This window comes from Ruditapes philippinarum, unplaced genomic scaffold, assembly GCF_026571515.1.
Source record: "Ruditapes philippinarum isolate M1 unplaced genomic scaffold, ASM2657151v2 ctg468_1_1_1_1, whole genome shotgun sequence".
Lineage (NCBI taxonomy): Eukaryota > Metazoa > Mollusca > Bivalvia > Venerida > Veneridae > Ruditapes > Ruditapes philippinarum.
In genome coordinates, this window is record NW_026857880.1 from 573425 (window position 1) to 592337 (window position 18913).

Sequence of the window (18913 nt, forward strand, 5' to 3'; positions counted from 1 at the left end):
GAAAAAACTGTAGTAATTTATATGATATAAAGAAGGACTTACAACAGTTCTAAAGACAACCCTCGAAAATTTAATTTATTACATGATCTTAATATTGTTAGTATGATTTTAACCTTTAATCTGCTGAATATGTGTAATGGATTTGCCCTGCTTTGAATTTGGAACAGTCCATTCATAATCTGAGGGGTTTAAATGATATAAAAGTATATGTATACATCGAGCCACAAACTGTACAAGAGCTTGTCAGACTCTGTGGATTGCCTGGCTAGGCTCTATACTGGTAGCAAAGACTAATCTGTTCTGGTTCTAGTAGGTTATTGGTTTAAGATCCAAGAAAATGGCTTGCAAATTTTGATAATTAGGTAAGCATCTAAAGAACTAAGATTTTGCATATGTCATCTTGGTTGCTAAATGCTTAATAAACTGTAGTACATGTTGAGGAAAGGTGATAACCTTTGTGATTTGTTTTAACTTTCATAGATCATATATGGATTTAACACTTGATAACTGTAAATTGTTCTCACATGGTTTCTACTTCCACAGTGATATATTTTTTATGATAGAGGGAAAGGGTGTATATTGATTTTTTTTGAAGGATTTCATGGTTACATAATCTTTGAATATTGACTTTTTGGCTTATTATAATAATCAGTAACTTTTGCATTTTTTCTCAGTGTTTGATTTCAGATCTGATTTATGCATTTTATGATTTAATAATTGCGATTAAGTTTTCATGATATTATGTTCTTCTGCTTATCTCCATATTTTTCTAGATGAATAACTTTTTGTCAATGGTTTGGAATTTTCTTTAACACAACAAAGAATATAGTTTTAGTGTTTGAGTTTACAGCTGTTACTGCATTAATGTACAAATATCAAAGATTCCATCCTTATAATTCTATCAACAGCAATATATTTATAGGATTTGCAATATTGCATGAAGCTGCTTTTTATTATGAGCATATTTACGTCTTATCATTATCCATGTATTGTGTATTAGAGGCCCCTGTGTTACAACCTGGGAGCATTGATTACAAATCATGTTCTAAAGGGTATTGTTTTCATTCTAAACATGGATATTAAGTTATTATGCCACCGCAGCATCTGCGATGCGGTGGCATATAGCGATTCACCTGTGTGTGTGTGTGTTTGTTTGTGTGTGTGTGTGTGTGTGTGTGTGTGTGTGTTATATAGATTATATAGTGAACTTAAAAATCTTCTTGTGAAAAAACCAGTAGTCCAATTTCAACCAAACTTGGCAGGATTGATCCTTGGGTGAAGGGCTTCCAAAGTTGTTCAAAGAATTTCATTCCATGCAGAAATCTGGTTGCCATGGCAACCAAAAGGAATTATAAGAACAAATTTAAAAAACCTTCTTGTAAAGACCCAAAAGGCCTAGAGCTTAGATATTTTGCATAAGGCATTGTCTGGTAGACCTCTACCAAGATTGTTCAAATTATAGCCCTGGGGTCAAAATCGGCCCCGCCCCGGGGTCATTGATTTTCACTATATGTACATATAGTAAAAAACTTAAAATACCTTATTGTAAAGACCAAATAGCCTAGAGCTTAGATATTTTGCATAAGGCATTGTCTGGTAGACCTCTACCAACATTGTTCAAATTATAGCCCTGAGGTCAAAATAGGCCCCGCCCCGGGGGTCATTGTTATATTAGATTATATAGTGAACGTAAAAAATCTTCTTGTGAAAAACCACTTGTCCAATTTCAACCAAACTTAGCAGGATTGTTCCTTGGGTGAAGGGTTTCCATAGTTGTTCAAAAAATTTGATTCCATGCAGAAATCTGGTTGCCATGGCAACCAAAAGAAATGATAAGAATAAATTAAAAAAATCCTCTTGTACAGACCCACACTGCCTAGAGCTTAGATATTTTGCATAAGGCATTTTCTGGTAGACCTCTACCAAGATTGTTCAAATTATAGCCCTGGGGTCAAAATCGGCCCTGCCCCGGGGTCATTGATTTTCACTATATGTACATCTAGTAAAAACTTAAAATACCTTATTGTAAAGACCCAAATAGCCTAGAGCTTAGATATTTTGCATAAGGCATTGCCTGGTAGACCTCTACCAAGATTGTTCAAATTATAGCCCTAGGGTCAAAATCGGCCCCGCCCCGGGGGTCATTGATTTTCACTATATGTACATATAGTAAAAACTTTAAAATACCTACTTGTAAAGACCCAAAAGGCCTAGAGCATAAGGCATTGTGTTGTAGACCTCTACCCAGATTGTTCAAATTATAGCCCTGGGGTCAAAATCGGCCCTGCCCCGGGGGTCATTGGTTTTCGTTATATGTATATAGTAAAAACTTTAAAAAAATTTCTTCTAGCAATTGACAAATGCTAGAGGTTAGATATTTTGCATGAAACATTGTGTAGTGAACCTCTAGCAAGATTGTTCAAATTATAGCCCTGGGGTCAAAATTGCCCCCGCCCCGGGGGTCATTGATTTTCAAATATAATTATACATATAGTAAAAAATAAAAAAATCTTATTGTCTGTAGGTACAAGGTACAAGGCTTCAAAAACTTAAAATACCTTCTTGTAAATGCCCAAAAGGCCTAGAGCTTAGGTATTAATGCGGTGGCATAGCATTTTTCTCAAATGCAATCTTGTTTTTATGGTTAAAATATTCATCATGTTTAATTATTTTCTAGGTTTGAGACATTATTAGTAACTTGATTAACGTTCAAAAATACCATTTTATTTCCTGTTCTTGATTTGTTTATATACCTTTAACAAGAAGATAGTTATTTATATTTTTAGTTACATTATCAACTGTGTTCATCAAACATTTATAATGATTACTTTTTTTATAATAATAGCAAACATAAATATATTTATCACATTAACAAAAGGCACTGAAGTGTTATTAAGCCATTAAATGGAAACATTACGCTAGTAAAAAAGGGGGTCCTATATACTTTATCAACTCTGCTACATGTGCTAGCTATATAAGGATTATGACCTTTTCAAATCAAATCAAACTGTGCCATAATCTCAGGCTGTCTCCAATTTTTTTTTACTATTTTATGTAAGACAAGAAGAGGTAATAATATAGAGATTTTGGGCTGAAAATTTGCCTCCATTGATCTCATAACTTCTGTAAAATAAACAGAAAACATATCAGAATTACTTAAATTTATATCTGATATATATTTTTAGTCTACTTGACTTAACAATTTTTTTTCCAGTGTTTGATAAAAATTTTTTTAGTTATATGTGTTCAAAGATGTTATTAATGACTGTTTAATAGTATTGTTGATTATTTTTAAGTGATATGAAATTTGAATCTATGTAATATTCTTAATTTTATTGTTAATTCTAAAAATAAAAAATGCATAATTTCTTAAAGTGTTCATATTACAGATGAATTTTTTTAACATCTTTGCTCAAACATATCTATGTTATAAAATATGGTTTAAGACAAGGCTATATATATATAAATGTTAAGTGTTGCAAATTATCTTTATACTAAACTAGTTTATTTCATTTAAGTTATAGCTTGAAGTCTTTTTTTCAATGTGTCTTGTTAGACACCCCAGGTCTTATATCGGCCAATAGATATTGGTATAACACTTGCCAATAATTGATTAGACAATAGGTGCAACACTTGGTTTTGATTGTGTGTGCAACTTCAATTCTTAATTGATATTAACATATTCTCTTAAAACTTCAATCATTATTTCACAGATTTTACCAAGGCCCATACCTCTTGTATGAGTTGTATATGATTATAAGAAATATTCTACATTGTTTTTGATTTTTCTATCTAAAGCTGTAAATGTTAGAGCCAATTATTTCTATTAGCTCACTTTGCACATTGTTCTTGTTTGACTATCAAAAACTGTAAGTATTTTAGTCAACTATTTCTATTAGCTCCCTTTGGAGTTTTGTGATGTCATTGAAGAACATATCTGTATCTTTATGCTTTAAGGGCTTCATCCATTGTGTTGATGCCACATTTGAAATAAAACATGCTTTTATTTCTCATACATTTAGTATAAAAGTCATAATATAATTTGAATATATATATATATTTCAAATGCCAAAGTGTTGTCTTCCAACTTTGGAGAAGTGTTTAGTTTGTATATAAAGTTAATTGTTGGGAAAGGTGTAATGTTGATTATATCTATTGATTGTTTTTATTCTTAATTAAATTTTGGTGATGATTCTTTTTTCTTGTTTTGAAATGTTTCATATTTATTGTTCATAATAATTATTGAAAATGTTGATAAATGCACAGAGGAGCTATTAGGGTTTTCATCAATTAGTAACAGCTTCCAAGTTACAGGTTACATAATACAAATGAGGTAGAAGAACACAAACTAGGTAACATAATACAAACTAAGTTATTGAACACAAACTGTGTTACAGAATACAAACTAGATAATGGAACATAAACTAGGATACGAACACAAACTTTGTTATGAAACACAAACTTGGTTTCAGAACACATAACTAGGTCATACTAAATACTAAGTTTCAGAACACATAACTAGGTCATACTAAATACTAGGTTTCAGAACACATAACTAGGTCATACTAAATACTAAGTTTCAGAACACATAGCTAGGTCATACTAAATACTAGGTTTCAGAACACATAACTAGGTCATACTAAATACTAGGTTTCAGAACACATAACTAGATCATACTAAATACTAAGTTTCAGAACACATAGCTAGGTCATACTAAATACTAGGTTTCAGAACACATAACTAGGTCATACTAAATACTAGGTTTCAGAACACAAACTAGGCTACAGAACACAAAATAGTTTACAGAACACCAAATAGGTTACATTGCACAAACTAGGTCATAGAAAAGCAAAAAAGGTTATTGACTCCAGAACACAAGTTATTTTACAGAACACACCACACACTCAGTTACAGAACACTTACTAGGTTGCATGTTTCACAATACAAAGTAGGTTATAGAACACAGGGTAGATCATAGGTTTTAGAATACAAACTATGTTTCAAAATACAAACTAGGTATCAGAATACAAATTAATGATCGGAACACAATCATACATTTGTACTATAGTTTATAAAACTCAATCATTTTAAGTTACAGAACACAATTATACAAGGTCACATACCACAATTGAAATATGTTACAAAACATAATTATCCTAGGTAAAAGAATCGAATTGTAAAGTTAGATTAGCTAGCTATTAATTTAAGTGTTAGGTGCTCGTGTATAGCTTTTATATAATTATGCCCCCATTTTGAAAAAAAGGGGGTATATTGCTTTGCACTTGTCGGTCCGTCGGTCCGTAGACCAAATGGTTTCCGAGTGATAACTAAAGAACCCTTAGGCCTAGGAACTTCAAACTTGGTATGGTGATTGGTCATGACCAGTAGATGACCCCTATTGATTTTGGGGTCAAGGGGTCAAAGGTCAAGGTCACATTGACCTTGAAAGCAAAAACGGTTTCCGATCAATAACTAAAGAACCTTAAGGCCTAGGAACTTCAAACTTGGTATGGTGATTGGTCATGACCAGTAGATGACCCCTATTGATTTTGGGGTCAAGGGGTCAAAGGTCAAGGTCACATTGACCTTGAAAGCAAAAACGGTTTCCGATCAATAACTAAAGAACCTTATGGCCTAGGAACTTCAAACTTGAGATGGTGATTGGTCATGACCAGTAGATGACCCCTATTGATTTTGGAGTCAAGGGGTCAAAGGTCAAGGTCACATTGACCTTGAAAGCAAAAACAGTTTCTGATCAATAACTAAAGAACCTTAAGGCCTAGGAACTTCAAACTTGGTATGGTGATTAGTCATGACCAGTTGATGACCCCTATTGATTTTTGGGGTCAAGGGGTCAAAGGTCAAGGTCACATTGACCTTAAAAGCAAAAACGGTTTCCGATCAATAACTAAAGAACCTTAAGGCCTAGGAACTTCAAACTTGGTATGGTGATTGGTCATGATCAGTAGATGACCCCTATTGATTTTGGGGTCAAGGGGTCAAAGGTCAAGGTCACATTGACCTTGTAAGCAAAAACGGTTTCTGATCAATAACTAAAGAACCTTAAGGCCTAGGAACTTCAAACTTGGTATGGTGATTGGTCATGACCAGTAGATGACCCCTATTGATTTTGGGGTCAAGGGGTCAAAGGTCAAGGTCACATTGACCTTGTAGGTAAAAACAGTTTCCGATCAATACCTAAAGAACCTTAAGGCTTAGGAACATCAAACTTGGTATGGTGATTGGTCATGATCAGTAGATGACCCCTATTAATTTTGGGGTCAAGGGGTCAAAGGTCAAGGTCACATTGACCTTGTAGGTAAAAACGGTTTCCGATCAATAACTAAAGAACCTTAAGGCCTAGGAACTTCAAACTTGGTATGGTGATTGGTCATGATCAGTAGATAACCCGTATAGATTTTGGGGTCAAGGGGTGAAAGGTCAAGGTCACATTGACCTTGTAGGTAAAAACGGTTATCGATCAATAACTAAAGAACCTTAAGGCCTAGGAACTTCAAACTTGGTATGGTGATTGGTCATGATCAGTAGATAACCCGTATAGATTTTGGGGTCAAGGGGTGAAAGGTCAAGGTCACATTGACCTTAAAAGCAAAAACGGTTTCCGATCAATAACTAAAGAACCTTAAGGCCTAGGAACTTCAAACTTGGTATGGTGATTGGTCATGATCAGTAGATGACCCCTATTGATTTTGGGGTCAAGGGGTCAAAGGTCAAGGTCACATTGACCTTGTAAGCAAAAACGGTTTCTGATCAATAACTAAAGAACCTTAAGGCCTAGGAACTTCAAACTTGGGATGGTGATTGGTCATGACCAGTAGATGACCCCTATTGATTTTGGAGTCAAGGGGTCAAAGGTCAAGGTCACATTGACCTTGAAAGCAAAAACGGTTTCCGATCAATAACTAAAGAACCTTAAGGCCTAGGAACTTCAAACTTGGTATGGTGATTGGTTATGACCAATCAGATGACCCCTATTGATTTTGGCGTTAAGGGGTCAAAGGTCAAGGTCACATTGACCTTGTAGGTAAAAACGGTTTCTGATCAATAACAAAAGAACCCTTAGGCCTAGGAACTTCAAACTTGGTATGGTGATTGGTCATGATCAGTAGATGACCCCTATTGATTTTGGGGTCAAGGGGTCAAAGGTCAAGGTCACATTGACCTTGTAGGTAAAAACGGTTATCGATCAATAACTAAAGAACCTTAAGGCCTAGGAACTTCAAACTTGGTATGGTGATTGGTCATGATCAGTAGATAACCCGTATAGATTTTGGGGTCAAGGGGTGAAAGGTCAAGGTCACATTGACCTTTTAATTAAAAACAGTTTCTGATCAATAACAAAAGAACCCTTAGGCCTAGGAACTTCAAACTTGGTATGGTGATTGGTTATGACCAATCAGATGACCCCTATTGATTTTGGCGTTAAGGGGTCAAAGGTCAAGGTCACATTGACCTTGTAGGTAAAAACGGTTTCCGATCAATAATGAAAGAACCCTTAGGCCTAGGGACTTCAAACTTGAGATGGTGATTGGTCATGATCAGTAGATGACCCCTATTGATTTTGGGGTCTAGGGGTCAAAGGTCAAGGTCACATTGACCTCTTAGGTAAAAACGGTTTCCGATCAATAACTAAAGAACCCTTAGGCCTAGGAACTTCAAACTTGGTATGGTGATTGGTCATGACCAGCAGATGACCCCTATTGATTTTGGGGTTAAGGGGTTAAAGGGCAAGGTCACATTGACATTGTACGTAAAAATGCTTTCCGATCAATAACTTAAGAACCCTTATGCCTAGGAACTTCAAACTTGGTATGGTGATTGGTCATGACCAGCAGATGACCTATTGATTTTGGGGTCAAGGGGTCAAAGGTCAAGGTCTCATTGACCTTGTAGGTAAAAACGGTTTCCGATCAATTAACTAAAAACGCTTAGGCCTAGGAACTTCAAACTTTGTGTGATGATTGGTCATGACCAGCAGATGACCCTATTGAGTTTTAGGTGAAGGGGTCAAAGGTCAAGGTCACATTGACCTTTTAAGTAAAAACGGTTTCTGATCAATAATTCAAGAACGCTTAGGCCTAGGAACTTCAAACTTGGTATGGTGATTTGTCATGACCAGCAGATTACTCCTATTGATTTTGGGATCAAGGGGTCAAAGGTCAAGGTCACAATGACCTTGTAAGTAAAAACGGTTTCTGATCAATAACTAAAGAACGCTTCGGCCTAGAAACTTCAAACTTGGCATGGTGATTGGTCATGACCAGCAGATGACCCCTATTGATTTTGGGGTCAAAGGTCAAGGTCACATTGACCTTGTATGTTAAAACGGTTTCCGATCAATAATAAGAGAACCCTTAGGCCTAAGAACTTCAAACTTGGCATGGTGATTGGTCATGACCAGCAGATGACCCCTATTGATTTTGGGGTCAAGGGGTCAAAGGTCAAGGTCACATTGACCTTGTAGGTAAAAACAGTTTCTGATCAATTTACTAAAAACGCCTAGGCCTAGGAACTTCAAACTTTGTTTGATGATTGTTCGTGACCAGCAGATGACCCCTATTGAGTTTTGGGTCAAGGGGTCAAAGGTCAAGGTCATGACCAGTAGATACTTTATAACCCTTATTAATTGTTTGATCACTGGGTCAGAAGTCATGCATAATAACCTTATCACATGACTAATTGGCTGCTGATAGGGGGCATACATGTTTTACAAACATATCTTGTTTATATTTTTTTATTATTATAATCAAATTTATTAAGTTAATTGTCTAGTCACTCTAATTGTTTTTGTTATTTTTAACCTGTTATATTAGTTTCTATAAATATGTTAATATATATGTAAGCTTTATAGCTGTATATATACATGTATTTTGTACACCATTTAGCTCACTGTATAGATAATTTATTTTATCACTATTCGTCATTTAAATTTGGCAATTGTAGTTATACAGAACTCAAAAGTTTCTGGTTATTTTGAGGGAAAGGGTGGGTCGTAATTAGCTTAAGTGAAGGTACAAACCAAGCTTATTATTTCCCTGTTAAAAATAATTGGAGTAATTAGTAATCCTATGTTTGTACAGTAGCTTATACTAGGTTAATTGCTTAAGATTTAATGGTACACCTTTATCGGTTATTGCATTAAATACATGTAGAAATAGGGAGAATGTATATTTATAGAATTTATTATATACACGTAATGACAATCTTGAATAGAACAGCATTTTGTTTGAGTATTTCTATCTGATTATGTTTAGCAAGCTAAACAGAAATAATGTTATTAAACCTCAATTATACCATCTTTAGCATAGAAACTGTAGATGCTTTATATATTGCTTACAATAAATTAAATTTAAAAAAAATACCTATTTTTCAGGGGTAAAAATTCAAATATTACAGCACCAAAATAAAATAAAGTATTATTACAGTCTATGCGAGCGTCCATGCTGATTTTGACTTTTGACAACTTCTTTAACAAAATAAACTTTTTTGTTTAGTTTGAGAAATTTTGTGAAATTAAAAAAAACAAAACAGATATGATTTCTGATAAGGAATAGAATAGTAATTTCCTATTCAACTATTTGTGTATTTTAACTACTGTAACATTGTTAAATAAGATTGTAAAACATGATTTCTTATCATAAAGCCATGTAGTGCATGATAATATAAAATATACCAGATATTTTAACATTAAGGCAGATGCTGTCACGTACTTTTCTTATATAATGTTGCTATGGCAATGGAAGTTGGTCTTAAAGAGTTCCACTGATGTAAAAAGTCTTATAAACATATGATTTAAAATTCCTACAATGATCTTGTGCTGCACTTACCAAAAAATCTGCAATGGGTAATAAAGAAATATAATCAGTATTAAATGGGATATCGATTTTTGTGGGATTCTTACTTTGCCCAATTTGAGTGAAAACCTATTTGAGTGAAATGCATTGCAATGCTTTTCATTTTAGGGTCATTAAAAATGATTATGCTAAAAAAACGGGGTGGGGAAATGATCTGAAAATTTGCATACAGGTTAACTGCTTGTCCAAGCAACTGTTATACAAATATCGGAAACATATTTTTCCCAGTCTCGTCATGCCAAAACTGCCTCAGTGATCTCCCTTTAGGAATTAAAGCTTTGGAAATGAGAAAAAATTAACTTCCTTTTAAAAGCATATGCCAAAATTTCATTACCAAATAGTTTGTTTCTTATATAGTTAATTATCTTTTGTTTAAAGTGATTTAGTTATATGATATAACTATTTTGATGTTTATCTGTTTGTTAAAGAGTTATTGGTTGTATTATTTACATATTTTATATTGCTTTAACTTATATATTCCTATTGTTTCAGTTATTTATATGCTTGAATTAAAAAAAAGAAGTTTTCACTTTGTATGGTTCGAATACAGTCTATGTTGTTTTTGCTGATATGTGTGTAAATATATAAATTCCATGACGAAAGGTAATACAATGTACAATGTAACACACGGCAGCTTGTGACATATCTAATTATCTATGGCACTAAATTAAAGCACCTGTCTGTATTTTCCTTGTTACTTATTGTATTGTAATGTTTAACTTCTATATATTTATCATTTTACTGATAAACAATATGTAAGGAGGATATGTTTTGATAACAGCAAGTGTATGACATTTGATATTGTTTGGTAATATTTGAGTTACTTCCCTTACAATACAGTTCAGAATGTTTTACAGAGTTACTGCCTGTCTTTATACCAGCTGAAAGCATGCGCTTGGCGGGCATTTTTCTTGGCAGGCATTTTTCTGATAGGACAGCTTTTGTATATAGCTCTATGTACCAGTTTGAGTTGCTAGATTCGTCGGTTTTTCTACTCTTGATGTTACACCTTAGGTCTTCTTCCACCAAGCTGGAAAGTGTGTAGCGACGTAAAACCCCAACGAAAAACAAATGCTAGATTAGATAATAAAAACAATGCAAGAGTAACGATATATGGAAACAGCGTTTGTTTATTATTAATATCTAACAATATTTTATGAGTGTTTAATTATATTTATATAATACCATTTGAGATCTTGCCTTACCTTTATGCATTTAACATAACTATATAGAGTATAACCACTTTTGTTCACATGATGTTGTCAACAATAAAAAATAAAAATATTTTATTTTCAATCTTTAGTGTTATTCATTTTTTGATAAAGTTGATATCATGTTATCAAAATTAATGGCCTCTCCAAGACAACAATTATATCACTGTGTTCCGTGTTGTATGTCTGTAGACTCTGATATTGTTTTAATATTAATAACCTCGGTTTTGTCCACTGCTTTCTTATCGTTGTCTTCTCTGAAAGGAAACACAAATTGAAGTTTAGTACTCCAAAGCAAAGTAAATGTTTAATTTTAGAAAATGCCGTCTGACAAGATTTTACTTGATTTTAAGAATTATAGTAACGATAGCTGTTAAAGTGACATTATGCCCATTTTGCCATTGTTGAGTGGAATTGATTATATATTTCAAAAGATTGACTTTTATAATGGTGATTGACCAACAGTTAATATTGGAAAATGTTTGAGAAAAAATAGAATTCTTACTAAAATATAAAAAAGACTGCCCCACTCTTTTGATAAACTGAACATTACTGAAATGTACAGGTAATTTATAACGGATATTGATTGAAATTTCCTCGGGGTCACACGAGTTATTTATCATTCCTGCAAGTAAACTATAAAATTGTGGCAAAAATATAAACTTATTTTGACTTTCACCTGTTCACTCATTATATACTGTTTGATGGGCATAATGTCACTTTAAATGCTTTACCAAATGACGTAATTGCAAAGAGAACGTAGGCGGACTCTTGACGTAAGTTATGACGTCAGTATACCGACGTCACTCTGAAAAGTGACCCGTATATTTAGATCAGTAGAAATAAGACTAGAATCTGATGTAAATACATTTGAGAACGTTCGTTGCAGTTTTCCTTTTCATTTCGGAGGAATAAGGATAATCGAAGAATTAACTATTTGGTGGGAGGGGTTTTTATCTAAAAATCAAATCCATCGTTTCCGTTTAGACGAGGATACGATTGACAATTACAACTTTTTGGAAATAAAATATAATAATTATGTACCAGGTTAGTAAATGTGAATTAAATGTAGTTCAAAACCGAAGAAACTTGAAGTGAGATCACAATCGAATCAGCAAAGAAAAACTATTTTTACTTTCCAAAATCTTTTCCTTGTTCGATCGTTTCCGGAAGAAACCGGTTCAACGTTTCCGGTAGAAATAATGCAGCTATTCCAGCAGCAAATGACAAGACTGCAAACACAACTTGAGGCAGAGCTTTGCCATACCTGCCGTCCACAAAACTGTCCTAAAATTGATGTAAAAATTGTTAAAGCTACAGAAATACATTCTTACTATTGTCGTATTGCCAATTTAATACGATTACATAAATGTGGAAAACCTTCATGCATGAGTAAATAGTATTCAGTTATGTATTTTCATAATCATTTCGTTTTTCACACTATTTCCTTTGATTTTTCTTCTTATTTTTTTGTTTGTTTTGTTGTTGTTTTTTTATTATCTGAAATCAGTTACCGTTGACCACCAAGACGTTCTGATGTGACTCAGAAGTACGACTTAAATATAACTGATACTTACTCGTATTTGAAAGTTACTTACTAATTCGGCAATGTATGGAGCTACCATCCCTCCAATTCTTGCCATGCAAGAGCTTGCACCGAGACCGGAATTACGCACAACGGTTGGAAATAGCTCACCGGAGAAAACATACAGTGTAGTAAATCCGCCACCCAGTCCCATTTTACCTACCAACGCAAATATCGTGGTGGCAACGGGCTTATCTGAAATGATCGAACATGTTCTTTTAATATTTAAAGATAACTTTTATTGATATTGAGGCTTAAGATTGGTAGAAACTCAAATTATTGTCGACGTACACCCGAGATATGTCATTCTTTTTTTCCAGTACTCTGCAACTGATAGAGATATATCTCAATTCAAGGAGAAACAACCGAGATCATAATATGTAAGGTTCTATAACATGTGACCTTTTTTAAGTCATTTAAATGGCTGTGTGAAATAGTATATTGCATGCACTTTCGCTGTCTTCGGTTTCTAGTCGGGCAACATGGTTTCACAGCTCTTGAAGCTTTTGATACAAATTAATGTAGATTAAACAGTTCTTGTACAGATGAACGCAACTTTACAAATATTTCAGTCAAACATCGGTAAAGAATAATCGCTTCACGTGTTCGTAATAAACGCATTTTCTTAATGTCATGAATTCAACATATAACAGTAAGGAGTATTAAGGAACTTGTACATATATTTAATGGACACAACCAAGGTGTCTATGGTCTTCTCGGATTGAAGAGAATGTGCATGTACAAACTATTTTGTCAAATTTCCTTTTCTCTCGGCAAAGATAAAGAATAAGTATTCACCTGGCAAATAAATCAACGTAAATATCGTTGCTAGGCAACCCGTTCCACCCAGAAACATACTACCGACCAAGACGGGTTTCCTCCCTACTCTGTCAAGTATCAGAATACAAATTATAAGTGCCGGTATCTCGACAAGCGCTTGTAAAAAGAAATTTAGATAAAGGTCACTTCCCAAATCACCGGCGTTAAATGTAAGCCCATAGTATCCTAAACAAACATTCAACCTGAAATAAAATAGTTGTAAGTATGAGTATGTATGAGCGTATAAGGTATGATTTAATAATATATCTAAAGACGAATTGAAAACTTCCGCTGCAAGAGCTACAGAATATTTGAGGTATAAAACTATAAATTAAAGTGGTATATGGATGTACCAGTACCTTTTTTTCACATTTTCTCAAAATCATTGAAGTTTTTAGTTAGATGAATTTTTGTCAAAAAGACAAGTGTTTATAACTTTCAAAAGACATTCTCCCACATTACTGGAAGGCCCTTTAATGATTCCATAATTTGTGATATTTAACGATATCCTTTGGGATATGGCACAACAACACAATTCTACCTATAAGTTGTGCTGTCAATTATAAACAATTGTTTTATGCAGAAAATAATCTGATACTTTGTAAGGAACGATTAATGGATGTGTTATTTTACAAACATCGGTTATTATTACTAGTCTTACCAAATTATAAAAATCAGTGTAGTCCGTATAGCCAAAACTTTGGATGAAAACAAATTCCACAAATTCCCTTCATCTTGTTTTTCTTCTTCTTTCTCAGCTAGAACCTTCTCGAAAAATCTGTCAGGTAGATGAATTTTGTTCCATTTCGCCCAACGGTATATTACTTGTTTGCCTTCCTCAATTTTACCGCGGGAAAACAACCAACGCGGAGATTCGGGAAACACTTGTTTTCTAAAAGTCGGCAAAGAAACAGATAATTATGCATTATGGCATACATACAATTTATTTTACATTTAATCTCATTTAAATGTATAGGTTCAGAGGTATGAACGGTAAACTAGAACAGTTTATTCATATCAAACGTTTTTTTGTTATTCAACGCACAAACAAAGTTAAAGAAATCATATCATTTTGAACCAAAAAATATCTTTTAAAAGAATCACCTACATGCCTTTACCTTTATTATAAATATAATGAAATATAACAAACTTATGAAAATAAATTGTTTTCGTACAACCAAAACGGCAAGTAGAGGATTCCTGGGAGTGAGGCAACTATCAGCAACGTTTTCCAATCTCGTATGTAAAAGGCCATACCGGTCAGAACCACGCGACCAAATAAAGCGAAAAAGGAATCTAAAAATCCGGCAAATCGTCTTTCTGGTGGACCAACAAACTCGACCCCTAACGAAAAATAAATCATGTTTGTAAATCAATGAATGAAAAGTAATGGTTATGCAAAAACATAGTGAAACTCTTTATAAAACAACCATGGTAAAGAAAACACATCGAGCGTCAGTCAACAGTTATCTATATTGCATTTTTTGTATAATGTTATAGGCATCAGAAGTAATTTGAATAGAACAGCTTTTAAATTTATTTTTCTAATCCAGACTGTTCAAACATGGCTTTAACTATTCTAAATGCAGTTCAGGAATACATTTGGCCACAAAAACCCATGCCGTTCGGAGTTAAACAAGAATTCTATTTTACAATTCAGAAATGTAGAAAAGAAACCGAGTGCTAGGAAGGCATAATGAGCATCCGTTGGGAGGTTTTTAAATCCCTATTGGGTTTAACACTCCCATGGGGATTTTTTCCTTCCATGTGGTTTAATTTTGCACTCTCATATGCCTTTTGTCGACCATTTGGATACCATGAGACCAAAGCTATAAACTTTGCTCAAAGCTAAATATTTTCCAAACAATCGACTATTTCACAATACATGTACGATATTTAAGTGTATAGATCTTACTGTATGTTACTGGTATAGGATTTCAATATATTTATATTCTCCCATTTCGATTAAGAGAAATATTATTTGTTGGAGACAATTCCCATTTCTAACAGCCACTTTTTTCATAATATTTTGATTAAAGTCTCAATAAGAGCTTGTGTGCAATGGAAATCACAACTGAAACTTACGTATAACAAATGAAGGCATCCACTGTCCAACATTGAAAAACCCAACAAGGAATGTTAGAACGATGAAAACAATATAGTTTGGACTCCATGCCATACCAAGAGAACATGCAAAAATGAGAGTAAGCGACGTGCACATTGTAAGCTTCCGTCCAAATCTGAAACAGTATTCTTTTATTAATATAAACGGTTTCTTGGTTACAAAGTATGTAATATACTTTTACTTAAAAGATAAATCTGTCGCGCATTAAATGTATTATAACCAAATCGATGTACAGCAATGTTTTAACTTGGTCGTATAATTGCATTGTTTGTATCAACAATAAAATTGCACTATGCATTTATTACTGTTTTCCTTGTTTTCGAACGAAATTTCTAATGATTTGTTTTTTTACAAATGTCTTACTTATCTGAAATAACGCCAGTAAGAAGGGAACCAACAAATATTCCAGCAAAGTTTACCATCTGTGCATTGGACTTCAGTATGGTGTCATCACAAACCATATCTAACTAAAATTAAATTATAATTTTCAGGATAAACATACAATTTCATAAATTATCATAACATGTTATTTGTTTACGAGTATTTAGCACAGTCTTGTAAGCGTTGATCCGTTCGTTATGTTTAAAGGATATGTGAGTTCTTACAAAACACGTTTGGACAAAGTACTCTAAATGTAATCTAATGTATACCATTGACAAACAATACACATGTACACTTAAACAAAAACAGGGAATGTGGATTCATAAGGAAGTTAGCAAGCTAGTAACGGAACGTAGGTGGTTCTATTTCAGATGCCCATGCGTGTCTGAAAAAATGCACGAAGAGGCACCCGAGGTGTTCTGCAACCAGTAAAGCTAGAACGCCGCCATTTGAACAATACTGTGTTGGTGCAACGTTAAACCCAACCAAAAGGTGTTGACATTGCCTTTGGCCTAAAACCTTTTAGAATAATTTTGATAAATTTGGCAAAACAAAGACGCAGATATTTACATACAACATTGAAGTTTTACCACTGTTAAGAAGTTTAGTTTTAACATACTATCGAGCTCCCAAACACCTGCAATATACGACAGGAATACGACAAATTTAGGTATAAGGGTAACTGTTTCTTAAGGCACTGTGATGGAATGCATATTGCTTCAAATACATGTACTTACATCAGCAGCAAGAGACGTCGTGAATTTTGACTTGTCATAGACCCATTTATTACATTTGTCAATCATGTCATGGCCATCATAATTAACAAGCCTGTAGTGACATTGATCGTAGTAGAAATCGTCGCTAGGTGTCGCCAGGGGTATTGTTCTATTGACGATTTCACGATGATAGTCATTTTGTATCTCAAACGTATCATTCTCCAAGCCCGGAATTGCACATCTTTAATGAAACAGAAAGCAATTAAATCAACGCGTTTGTTGGCGCTGTATACAATTGGATCTTTCTCAAGACTAACGTTGCGATTCCGATAATTGCGATGTAGAATGTGGGGTATTTCTGTGTGATAATGCAAAAATAATGAGCGGATTGGTTGACCAAACCCTTAAGCAATCGAGCCAGGCTGCAGTTCTGGTGGTCCTGGTGCTTTCTTGGAGCTGTCTAAGCACCTTAGGTATACCTAGTCTGTTTTTCATTACATCATGTTTTATTTGGCAGGGGTAAAGATTGTGTCTCCTAGGATGTAACCTGCATTGTATTTGTATATAGATTATACATTTATACATGACAATTAATACACTTCTTGTGCTTTTGGCGGCTATTTTGAGAGCAATTTTGGTAAAACACATCATTTTAAGTAAATTTTTATTAGTAATAAACACATTTACAACAAATTTGAAAAAATGAAATAGCTAAATTCAATAAAAATTTGTGAATGTATTAAACATACTTTTCGTTCAAACTTATTGTTTTTGGCAGCCATATTGGAGACATCTTAAAGAAAAATTGAAATGGATTCATAGGTTTATTAATTGAATAAACAATTTTGTTGCTTCAATCAAAAAGTGAAAAGTCATTTAACCTTTTCATATAACTTTAATGACGATTATTAATCTAAAGATGGGCTCTTGTTTAAAATATATCTAAGTGACTCACTTCACTGAGTTTTTTTTTTAAATAACGGGACTGAAAGTTTTCGTGGTTAATGTTCCATTTGATCTAGGTCTAGACCAATAACTTTTGTGCAAAATTTCAAATCATTCGCTCACTTCGTTTTTCCAAGATGATTATGCTAATTAGGACAAATGACCCAAAATCTAAAAACGTTCCTCAAATTGCACAGATACGATTTTCATTTTACTTCTGTGTATATTTCTTAATTATCTTTTAAATTATAGCTTTCTGTTTTTAGTTCCCCAGCTCATCGATGTAAGAAAACTAATTTTTATAAATACAAATGTACTTTGGACCTCAGTTGACCTCGTTCCTTTTATGCAAAATCTGTTGATACAGTTTTATTGCATGTAATATATTCAAATTGATCTGTTTATACTCGTCTATACCTGATATAATAAATTCTGACTTCACAGTATTACCTATGTTCCGGAACAGCCAGTACAAAATATGATGTAAGTATAAGAAGTCCAGAGTAAAATCCCGTTGACGCTGAGGTCCATACAACCCATCTTTGATAACGCCCGTAGTCCCCTATTTCCTCGTATATCAAATCAAATTGCATCGTTTCAAGCTGTAACAAACTGTTTAAATGCCCCAATGTGTGACATACTTACAATGACATCTTTGACTAGATTTACACATGTTTGTTTGCACTATCTATGTGTAAACTATTTTCTCTCCCAAAGGTTATCTCTAGGTCGTATGTTGTTCAATGGGTTATGCTGATTTAATGAGGCAATGTCGTTGAAGCAATGAAACGAGTTCAGAACTGTAAACATCAACTTAATTAATCCATGCTAATAGACACAATATGCCTCAGAAACGACTGAATGTTTAAAATTAAACATTTATTTAAACTTGAAAAAAAATTCCGTTTGCCCTTTCTAAAGAAGTAGCTTTTTAGAAAATAAAAACATGAATGTTACAACGTTTAAATAATAGTTTTAGAGGATGTCAGATACTTGTAGCCTATGGAATGTAACGACAACTGTAAAACGATTTGTCATAAAAAGGCATTCTGTACAAAATAGTATTTTGCCTTCCATACAAAACAATGAATCACTATAACTATACTAATTTCCAAGGGCAAAATACGAAGAAGATGGTTCAGGTGATTGGCCTATGAGAAACGTTTTGGAAAGTATAAAAGTACACTAAACATTTAAATCTTTTGAGAAATAGAAACAAAATAATCTCTGAGGCATAACGAGATTTTGATAAGTTA

The 18913-nt window shown here is 33.7% G+C and overlaps 1 protein-coding gene and 1 long non-coding RNA gene across 2 annotated transcripts; one reads left to right on the forward strand and one right to left on the reverse strand.

Moving 5' to 3' along the window:
• The first annotated feature begins 1882 nt into the window (after positions 1 to 1882).
• LOC132751358 (uncharacterized) lies at positions 1883 to 11171 on the forward strand. The gene is made up of 2 exons (XR_009628673.1): positions 1883 to 4485; positions 4781 to 11171. It is a non-coding gene; the product is annotated as an uncharacterized LOC132751358 (long non-coding RNA).
• On the reverse strand, positions 10899 to 18293 carry LOC132751357 (organic cation transporter protein-like). The gene is made up of 10 exons (XM_060741521.1): positions 18108 to 18293; positions 16734 to 16953; positions 15979 to 16082; positions 15576 to 15730; positions 14666 to 14834; positions 14152 to 14382; positions 13470 to 13693; positions 12685 to 12866; positions 12222 to 12373; positions 10899 to 11343 (listed from the first exon to the last, which is right to left on the reverse strand). Exons 1-10 carry the CDS (start codon positions 18248 to 18250, stop codon positions 11250 to 11252), a joined length of 1674 nt encoding a protein of 557 aa, XP_060597504.1. The 5' UTR covers positions 18251 to 18293; the 3' UTR covers positions 10899 to 11249.
• Positions 18294 to 18913: the final 620 nt, after the last annotated feature.

Coding starts and splice junctions, on each gene's coding strand:
- LOC132751357 (XM_060741521.1), bottom strand. CDS start 18,250: ATGCAATTTGATTTGATATACGAGGAAATAGGGGACTACGGGCGTTAT. Junction 13,694..14,151: donor ACACTGATTTTTATAATTTG/GTAAGACTAGTA, acceptor ATTTTATTTCAG/GTTGAATGTTTGTTTAGGAT. Junction 11,344..12,221: donor CAAGGAAAAGATTTTGGAAA/GTAAAAATAGTT, acceptor GTTTCCTTTCAG/AGAAGACAACGATAAGAAAG.